This window comes from Otolemur garnettii, unplaced genomic scaffold (genome assembly GCF_000181295.1).
Source record: "Otolemur garnettii isolate 467f Iridium unplaced genomic scaffold, OtoGar3 scaffold00144, whole genome shotgun sequence".
Taxonomy (NCBI): Eukaryota; Metazoa; Chordata; class Mammalia; order Primates; family Galagidae; genus Otolemur; species Otolemur garnettii.
Window position 1 is genome coordinate 357649 of NW_003852539.1, and position 10014 is coordinate 367662.

Below are 10014 nucleotides of genomic sequence, written 5' to 3' on the forward strand. Positions count from 1 at the left end.
TCTCAAAAAAAAAAAAAGAAAAGAAAAATTTTGAGTGTTTACTGTGTGCCAAATATTGTGCTAAGCTTTTAACTTGCCTTACGTGTTCTTACCATCAAACTGGCATCAAACGTGAAGTATACACTGAACTATACACAGCTGAGAATGTTTTAATTAATGAAATTAACTTCAAGGAGGTTCAGGAACTCGTCAAAGTCATACAGCTAATGGAGGATCCAGGGGTCAAACCCAGTTCTTCTGATCTGGAGCTCATGTTTTAGGAATGGATTTATGATGTTTTCTCAACCAATTGTGAAGGCCTGAGAGCCAGCCATTGTTTGGGGGCTTGGGTCTCATCTTTCAGCTCCAGGTGCCATCTCTGCACCAACCAAGTGGCAGAGCAGGAGATTTCTCTGGTGAATAGGAAACAATTGGAATTTCTCTCCATTATAAGAAGACAATATTCCAGTTCAAGAGTCTTTGAACTGAGCTGCTACTGCATTTAGCTGGAGTCTTGTGGTTGCCTTGCAGGTGGCCCCTTGCTGTATGAAGGTATCAGCGTCACCATGAACTCTAAACTCCTGAATGGTTCACAGCGGGTGGTGATGGATGGCATAATCTCTGATGAGGAGTGTCAGGAACTGCAGAGACTAACCAACGTAAGGGAAGCCCAGTGACATACCTGCTCGCTAAGGGTCCAGCCCCCACCACCAACCTTAGGTGGTGAGCATTTGCCTGCCCTGTGGTTTCCTCTTCTCAAGTCCTTACATCTCCTGGCCAATGTCACCTTGATTTTTGGACCTTGCAGGCAGCAGCAACTTCAGGAGATGGCTACCGGGGTCACACCTCCCCACATACACCCAATGAAAAGTTCTATGGTGTCACTGTCTTCAAAGCCCTCAAGGTAGAGTCCACACTGGGCATTCTAGAGTGTGAATAGGGGTTGGGGAAGGTGAGCTCAGGCTTTGGGGAAGAGTTGGGAATGGCAGCAAGAAAGGAATAGTGTCTGCCCACTGACATTACAGTTGCCAGGGAGCAAGGATGAGTTATGGTGAGTGAGGTTCACTTTGGAATCCTGGCTGTTGGACCAAGTGTAATAAAAATGAGCTGAGCCAGGCAAGACTGATATCCAAGGCTATGAGAATGCTCTCTGAAAAACAGCCAGTTCCATGGGCTTGTGATTCTGAGCAGGATGCACATGTTATTCGTGAAGAGAAGTGTGAAGGGGAGAGAGCAATAGGGTAGGGGTGTCGACTGTGGGAAGCAGAGAGGCTGCAGCTTTAGTGGCAGCCTGGTGCCTCAGTATCTCTAGCAGCCTGCACAGGGGCATTCAGGGCAGCTGATCACCTGTCTCCTTGGCAGCTGGGGCAGGAGGGGAAAGTCCCCCTGCAGAGCGCCCACCTATACTACAACGTGACCGAGAAAGTGCGGCGAGTCATGGAGTCCTATTTCCGCCTGGACAGCCCCCTCTACTTCTCCTACTCCCACCTGGTGTGCCGCACTGCAATCGAAGGTAGGTCCCCTCAGCCCTGCTGTCCCCGAGCTGTGCTGGACACTGAGGATGTGGAGAACAGGATGTAGCCCCGTCCGCCCCATTGGGAGACCAGTGGAAACAAATAGGTAGCAGCCCAGTGTGATTGATAGTAGCATGGAAGAAGTCACAGTCAGCCTACCTGGGGGTCAAGAAGACTTCCCAGAAGATGAGACAGTTGTGGAACACACAGGGCAGTGAGAAGGTGCTGATACCAGCGAGAACAGTGCATGTGAGGGAGTGGAGGGAGAGTGTTGAGCAGGCTGGGAGTAGGGGAAACTAAGAAAGTTACCAGGCCAGGCATGGTGGCTCACACCTATAATCTTAGCACTCTGGGGAGCCAAGGTGAGTGGATCACCTGAGTTCGAGACCAACCTGAAGAAGAGCTAGACTCCATCTCCCTACTAAAAATAGAAAAACTAGCCAGGTGTTATGGTGGGTACCTGTAGTCCCAGCTACTTAGGAGGCTGAGTTAAGAGGATCTCTTGAGCCCAAGAGTTTGAGGTTGCTGTGAGCTCTGACACCATGGCAGTCTGCCCATGGTGACAGAGTAAGACTCTGTCTCAAAAGAAAAAAAGTTGCCAAATCATAGAAAACTCCATTCAGGACTAAACCCATCAGAGCTATGTGGCACGTTCTCTGCTACCAATTGTCAAATAACAAATTCATGAGAGAACAACTTAGATCACAAGGCAGAGGAGATTCAAGGTTATTCCTGTTCCCTTTTACATAGTTCCCTTTGCTTTCCTGAGGAGGGTGAGATGCAGCCAGTGCTGCCTGTGCCCACGTGGCCCACAGTTGGCTCTGTCCTGCTGTAGCCTTCAGAAAGCCCCTGACACTAGGGTGCCATTGACATATGGTGAGGATGAGAAGGCTTTACTCTCCCTCAGGATGTCTGGGGTTCTCTCAAAACCTGGGCACACCACAGGACTATCAGACACACACCTGTGTGTGTCACAGCCTCTGTGAGGAGCAGGGGCCCAGGGAGGAGTTATGCAGTGGAGGATGGAGTGCGGCCCTTGCTTTTGAGTAGCAGCCTGCACAGGGGCATTCAGGGCAGCTGATCACCTGTCTCCTCGGCAGCTGGGGCAGGAGGGGAAAGTCCCCCTGCAGAGTTTTGCTGCTGTGTATGGAGAGATTTCAAACCAGAAATAGTAGCTGGTGACCTAGGGGAAGGAAAACAAAAGCCTAAACTTGGGAAGTGGCAGCGGGAGGAGAGACAGAGAAACCTCTGGTATAGGGTAAGATATAGGAGGTGGATAGACAGGACCTGATGACTGGCCGGGCAAGTGGGGATGGACAGAGAGGTACCTACCATGAATTAGCAGTACTGCTGGCCCACACAGGGTACAGCAGGAGGCATGTTCAGCTCCCCGAATGCCTGGTACAGTAGCCCTGTCTGGTCCCTGCAAGATTTCTCCACTCATCCCCACCCACAGCCCCCCCGGAGCTCACACCTTCCTATGTTGGCTGGTTCTCTTCTGCTCCACTTCCTGCCTCCCTCATATCCTACAATCCTCACAGAGGGTTGACTCACTCTGCCCTGTGTCCTGGCCACTTCCTGGCTCCTCATTTTCACTTTCCTGGGCCTTCCTATTTTGTAAAGTTCAGCCACAACTAAGGTCATGCTATTCTATCCGGAATCTGCCCGTCGGAGGAGCCCCACAGTCCTGCTTGCTGCACCTGCTCGCCCCTGCCGTGAACATCCCAGAAAGCTGCAGACTTGTCTTGACCCCTGGGCTTATGACTTAACCGGAGATACCCCCAGTGCTTATTTGCATAGACTTAGATACCTCTCCTGCCACATGGAGAGACTTATATACCTCCCCTGTGCTAACATGTGTGACCTTGGCCCAGAGGCCCAGGCTGAGAGGAAGGACAGCAGCCACCCAGTCCATGTAGACAACTGCATCCTAAATGCCGAGACCCTCGTCTGCATCAAGGAGCCGCCTGCCTACACCTTCCGGGACTACAGGTGAATGCAAGGGCTGTCACTGTGAGGAAGCCGCCACCCCTCTGCAAGGCCCCCAGGACTCTGCACTCCACACTCCCAACCCCCCACACACACCCTGGTTGTTCCCAGAGTCCAGTCCTTTATCCTCAGCCCCCTGGATAAGAGAGGCAGAGAGGGACCCCTCATGGCACGGTGTAATGGGTATACTGTGGTTCAGAAGTACCCCAAGAAGGCAATATTGGATTCTCTGAGGGGAGGGTAGAGAGTGGAAAGGTTGGGGGCTATTTTTGCAGCTTCAGAAAACAAAAGGCCATCCTCCAGCTGGTACATGAGAGCTCGTAGAGGTGTAGGCCTCGGGGAGTGGAGGGAGAAGAGCCATGTGGAGCTATCTTTGCCTTTCCCAGTGCCATTCTCTACCTGAATGGGGACTTCGATGGAGGAAACTTTTATTTCACTGAACTGGATGCCAAGACTGTGACGGTGAGCACCTGGGAGATAAAAGGTCATCCTTTTATTTATAAAAAGGGCTTTTGTCTCCCTATCATCCTGGGAGAAACAAGTCCTGTGTTCTGCAGCTGATGTCCCCAAACTACAGTGGACAGAGGAACCAACTGGGCTTCCTGTGAGCAGCACCTTCTCCCCCATGCCCGCCCCTCCCTTTGGAAGCCCAGCTATAGAGCTGTCTTCAGTCCTGGCACCAGTGGGGCCACATTTCTTCTGAGGATGAGTGACAGCCCTTGTCCTCTGTGTTTCCCCTTTCTGTCCCCCTTAGGCAGAGGTGCAGCCCCAGTGTGGAAGAGCCGTGGGATTCTCATCCGGCACTGACAACCCGCACGGAGTGAAGGCTGTCACCAGGGGGCAGCGCTGTGCCATCGCCCTATGGTTCACTCTGGACCCTCGACACAGCGAGCGGGTGAGGCCAGCTTGTGCTGCTGCCACCTGCTCCTGGAGGGCACTTATTTTGTCTCCTCTTTCCCCAAATCCCATTGCCAGTGACTTAGATGTGAAAGGGGCACTAGGCATGAGACTCCAGCCCTGCTGCAGTGTCATGGTGGCCACCTTGCCTCATCTTCCCTGGGCTTTCTTCCTAACCTGAACTTAGGGCTCCAAGTGGGGTGGCCAAGATGGGGAGTGATGCTGAGCTCCAGGTTCCCTCCAGGGGCCCACCTCAGCAGTCCTCCTCCAGGACCTGCTGGGAAGAAGATGAGCCCAGAGCCATTAAGGGAGGTAGCCACTGAGAGATGGTGAGTTGGGCCAGAGGCCTCTCTAAACAGGCAGGCATTTGTCCTTGCAGGACAGGGTGCAGGCAGATGACCTGGTAAAGATGCTCTTCAGCCCAGAAGAGGTGGACATCCCCCAGGAGCAGCCCCTGGACACCCAGCAGGACCCCCCAAAGCCTGCAGAAGAGTCTCTTGCAAACAGTATGTCAAGGTCCAAGGACGAGCTATGACAGCACCCAGGTTCCAGGTGGATTGGTGCTAAGACCCAAGGGGAAGGGGACTGCCAAGCCCTCTGAGCCATGGAGCATTGGGGCTGCCTCTGCTGCCCAGCCAGAGGTCCTGCTCACGGCCCTCTGCATGGTGCTGCTGCTCTTGGGGTGGACTGGGCTGAGAGCTCAGGATGCAGGCCTAGAGTCACCACTGGGTCCTACACAAGTAGCCACGTGACAGCAATACAGTATTTAAGTAACTATGTAGACAACCAAAGAATAAATAATTTGTGTTTTTTTACCTGGTGGTTTGTTTGGAGAGCAGAAATACACCCATTCTGGCCCTAGAGGTCCCATTTGACAGAAATCACCCTAGGCAGGACACAGCAGCAGGTGTGGGCAAGAAGACCTGGCTCAGTACCCAGCGCCACCACTCACTGTTCAGCCTCAGGCCGGACACTTGACCTCAGGGACCTTGCATTGTCATCTGTATGATGAGGATCATGGTCCTCCTCTGTCCACCTTCTGGGGCAGTAGTGTAGTCCAGATGCAATATCAGATGTGACAGCACTTTGTAAACTGTAAAGCTCTGGATGAATGGTTGGGATTATTGCTAATCCTCTTCTGGCAGGGAGCAGCAGTCAGCAGTGCTCTGGCACATTGCCCCCATGTCGGCCACATGCTTTCTGCTCTGCCGTCTGGCCTAGAGTCCTGTACCTCAGTCCTCCAGGTACCAGATAGCACACCTATAGGACACAGAGTGGAACTGGAGACTCAACTCCTCTGGCCTCATGCCTGATTCCAAGGCCAGCGCCTGTACTGTGCTTGAGACGCTGCAGGGCAGTGAGTGTAGGAACCTACACTCTGAGTATTCATTAATCAATCTGAGCACCAGCCAAGTGCCCAGTGCCGGGAATAGGGTAGTAAACAAAACGAGTCCCCACACTTATAGAGCTTATGTTCTGTAGGAGAGACAGATAAACACATAAATGTGTGCATGTATAATAATAAACACATATGTGTGTGTATGTGTACATAATCCTTCAAGGTAGCAAAAGTAAGTCAGGCCCTGAGTTGGGAGAAATAGTCAGGCAGCCAGTGTGACAGCACAGAGTGGGTGAGGAGCGTGGCAGATGGGCAGGGGTCTCGACTTCATTGGCCATTGTTATGAGTATGTGGGCTTTACCTGGCAGGACAAGAGCTCTGAGGGTTTCAAGTATCAGAGTGACAGTATCTGCCTCGCATGTTAAAAGCCACCGTGAATGGTCAGGCACGTTAGCTAACACCGGTAATCCTAGCATTCTGGGAGGCTGAGGCAGAAAGGTGGCTTGAGCTCAGGAGTACAAGATCAGCCTGAGCAAAAGTGAAACCTGTTTCTACTAAAAATAGAAAAACTAGCCAGGTGTTCTGGTGGGTACCTGTAGTCCCAGCTACTTGGGAAGCTGAGGCAAAAGAATCACTTGACACCAGGACTGTGAGGTTGCAGTAAGCTAATGATCCCACGGTACTCTAGTCCGGGCAATACAACAAAACTCTGTCTCAAAAAAGGAAAAAAGATGACTTTGTGAACTGGGTAGTAGCACTGCATGTCTGCATGCTAATGGGAGTGATCTTATTGAGTGAGCCACTGTTCCTTTATCATTGTTTATCCTCTGTCATATTTGGATGACTTGCTTGCTATACAGAGAGAGAGGACGGCAGTAGTGGAAAAAAGTATGAACTCTACCCGCATAGTAAGCTTGACATATAGTGGGATGACCCCCACTTCATCGCTTGGAGTTGTGTGGCCTTCAGTAAGTAGCAGACCCCAGAACCTCCTCACCAGGGAGTTAGGATTACAGTCCTTACCTCCCAAGCCAGCCGGGAGTATGAAAGAGGGATGTTCACAGAGCCTCTGCCATGATACTCAGCAGTGGTAGATACTCAACGCTACAGAAAACTAAGCCAGATTCTGGTTTTCCTGAAGTTTCTATCAAGGCAGATGACCTTTATGATTTCAGCATATGCTAACTGTACACAGACAACAGACTCTCAGTTGAGCTCATCATAGGCCAGATGTTTCCAGTGGCAGCAGGACCAAAGTAAGTATATGTCATTAGGGAGGGGTAGGTCCTCCTGGAAGCAGGGGCCGATGGCAGGGTCCCGGCTGAGACACGACTGTGCTTGGCACAGGGTGCAAGGGCATGCCAGCAGTACGAAGACTTTTGCTTGAGATGAAGGGAGAGAGCCCACAGGAGAACACAAGGGATGAGCGACAACTTTCAAAATGGGGAAGATCCAAAGTTGGAAAATGCTGGTCTCTGGTAGCCCAGGCAGTTGGCAGGGCTCTTGGTAGGGCTCTTAGCAGGGTTCCAAGAGACAAGTACTGCTGCTGTGCTCGGTGTTGTGGGCAGAGGAAAAGGGACCATGGAATTGTCACGTGTACCACAGTCATCTTGGCCCGAGGTGAGACAGTGGGACATGGACATGAGGCTGCTAGTGTGGCCTGAAGGTGCCAACAGTCCTTGTGAAGGAGGCAAAGGATGTCCTAAGTTCAGTGGATGAAAATATGCAAAGTATTCTGAGATTCCAGACCAGGATGCTTAGCCCTCCCTAGGCAGGCAGAATAGCTGGGCATGGCCACAGCTTGCCACAGCCCTGAGAGAAGGTGACTCAGAAGCTTGTGCTTCTGTAGGAAACTTAGACTCTGTGATAGGGGTTAAGAAGACCAATACGACTTCCCTGACCCTCCAAAGCGTCAGCTGGTGTCGGCAGAAAATGTGCTGGACTGCAATTGTCTGTATCAGACCCTCCTAACTGGCAGTGGGACAGGGCGGTGGAAATTCCTCTGATTTTTCAATGAGAGTGAGACAAAAATATTTAATACTCACAGAAATCAGTCTGGGATCAACACATCCCTGCCAAAGCCAGCTCTTGGCCTGGCACTGCAGGGGAGGAAGTGGTAGTGTGTCCCCAGCCTGGCAGTCTGCCATGCCCAGGATGAGAAACTCTAGGGTAGACCTATCCAGGGGGAGCCTTTTGAGAAAAGAGCCTTCACTGGCCACAGATCTTCAGGCATTTTATGTGTTTAAGTAGAATCTCCCTCCTATGGTTTGATCCTGTAAACTGTCTCATGGACCAGACAGGCAAAGTCATATTATCTCTATTTTTCAGTCCAGGAACCAAGCCCAGAGAAGCTAAGGAACTTGCATGATATCACCAACTTTTCTTTAAACGAGAAACTATCACCAGCTTTTCTTTCTTTCTTTCTTTCTTTCTTTTTTTTTTTTTTTGAGACAGAGCCTCAAGCTGTCCCCCTGGGTAGAGTGCTGTAGCATCACAGCTCACAGCAACCTCCAACTCCTGGGCTCAAGTGAGTCTCTTGCCTCAGCCTCCCAAGTAGCTGGGACCACAGGCGCCCACCACAATGCCTGGCTATTTGTTGGTTGCAGCTGTCGTTGTTTGGCGGGCCCGGGCTGGATTCGAACCCACCACCTTAGTATGTGGCTGGCGCCTTAGCCACTTGAGCCACAGGTGCCGAGCCAGTTACTGGGGGGGAGGGGGTTGTTTGTTTGTTTGTTTGTTTGCAGTTGGCTGGGGCTGAGTTTGAACCCACCACCTCCAGCATATGGGGCTAGCACCCTACCCCTTGAGCCACAGGCGCCACCTATCACCAGCTTTTTCTTTTTCTTTTCTTTTCTTTTTTTTTTTTTTATTGAATGGTAACTATGTACATTAATGCACTTCTGGGGTGCACTGTGGGGTTTTCACACATTCCAAAACACTTCCATCAAACTGGTTAACATAGCCTTCGTGCCATTTTCTTACTTATTATTTTAAACGTTGACATTCTGCTCTTAGAAAGATTCACTTGTACCCTTGTAAGATAAACCTCAGAAGTGATCCCTCCGGAAGACCTTCAGCGTTGCCCTGACGGAGCCGAGACAGGCCCTCTGGTTGGAGATATGTGTAACACACCGACTTACTGTGACCTAGGAAAGGCTGCCAAGGATGTCTTCAATAAAGGTTTGGCATGGTCAAAATAGATCTGAAAACCAAGTCTTGTAGTGGAGTGGAATTTTCCACTTCTGGTCATGCTTACACTGATACAGGGAAAGCGTCAGGCAACCTAGAGACCAAGTACAAGATCTGTAACTATGGACTAACCTTCACCCAGAAGTGGAACACAGACAATACTCTGGGGACAGAAATCTCTTTGGAGAATAAGTTGGCTGAAGGGTTGAAATTGACTCTTGATACCATATTTGTACCGAACACAGGAAAGAAGAGTGGGAAATTAAAGGCTTCCTATAAACGGGATTGTTTCAGTCTTGGCAGTAATGTTGACATAGATTTTTCTGGACCAACCATCTATGGCTGGGCTGTGTTGGCCTTTGAAGGTTGGCTTGCTGGCTATCAGATGAGTTGACACAGCCAAATCCAAACTGTCACAGAATAATTTTGCCCTGGGTTACAAGGCCGCAGACTTCCAGCTGCACACTCATGTGAACGATGGCACTGAATTTGGAGGTTCTATCTACCAGAAGGTTAATGAGAAGATTGAAACGTCAATAAACCTTGCTTGGACGGCTGGCAGTAATAATACCCGTTTCGGCATCGCTGCTAAATACAAGCTGGATTGTAGAACTTCTCTATCTGCTAAAGTAAATAATGCCAGCTTGATTGGACTGGGTTATATTCAGACCCTTCGACCAGGAGTCAAACTGACCTTATCAGCTTTAATTGATGGAAAGAACTTCAATGCAGGAGGTCACAAGGTTGGGTTGGGATTTGAACTGGAAGCTTAATGTGGTTTGAGTAGAAAGAACATCAGATTTGTCCTTGAAAGTGAAGAGAAATGAACCCACTATGTTTTGGCCTTAAAATTCTTCTGTGAAATTTCAAAAGTGTGAATGAACTTTTTATTCTTCCAAAGAATTGTAATCCTCCCCACACTGAAGTCTAGAGATTGCAGGTCCATCCCAGGGGAGGTGCTTGAAGGCATGCCTGGCAGTTGTCCTGTTTGTGCCACATTTCAGTTCAGTTCTGCAGTGTTAATTTAAATGTGTTCTTCAGCGACAGTGTAGTGTCACGTTAAAGAAAATGACCCAACCCTCCAGTTTGTACATCACGCTCTGCATG

At 50.2% G+C, this 10014-nt stretch overlaps 1 protein-coding gene and 1 pseudogene across 2 annotated transcripts in view; both read left to right on the forward strand.

Annotated features, from left to right (window-relative positions):
* The window catches only part of P3H1 (prolyl 3-hydroxylase 1), a 19141-nt gene extending 13947 nt beyond the window's left edge, over positions 1 to 5194 (forward strand). The window contains exons 9-15 of the mRNA XM_003798958.3: positions 511 to 638; positions 788 to 883; positions 1342 to 1492; positions 3368 to 3485; positions 3869 to 3944; positions 4237 to 4377; positions 4759 to 5194. Of these exons, the coding sequence (XP_003799006.1) occupies positions 511 to 638; positions 788 to 883; positions 1342 to 1492; positions 3368 to 3485; positions 3869 to 3944; positions 4237 to 4377; positions 4759 to 4914 (866 nt within the window). The 3' untranslated portion in view covers positions 4915 to 5194. The remainder of the gene's footprint in view (positions 1 to 510; positions 639 to 787; positions 884 to 1341; positions 1493 to 3367; positions 3486 to 3868; positions 3945 to 4236; positions 4378 to 4758) is intronic.
* A 3641-nt stretch (positions 5195 to 8835) lies between these two features.
* On the forward strand, positions 8836 to 10008 carry LOC100961256 (annotated as a pseudogene). Its single transcript, XR_154511.3, has one exon. The product of XR_154511.3 is annotated as a voltage-dependent anion-selective channel protein 3 pseudogene (transcript).
* The last annotated feature ends 6 nt before the right edge of the window (positions 10009 to 10014 follow it).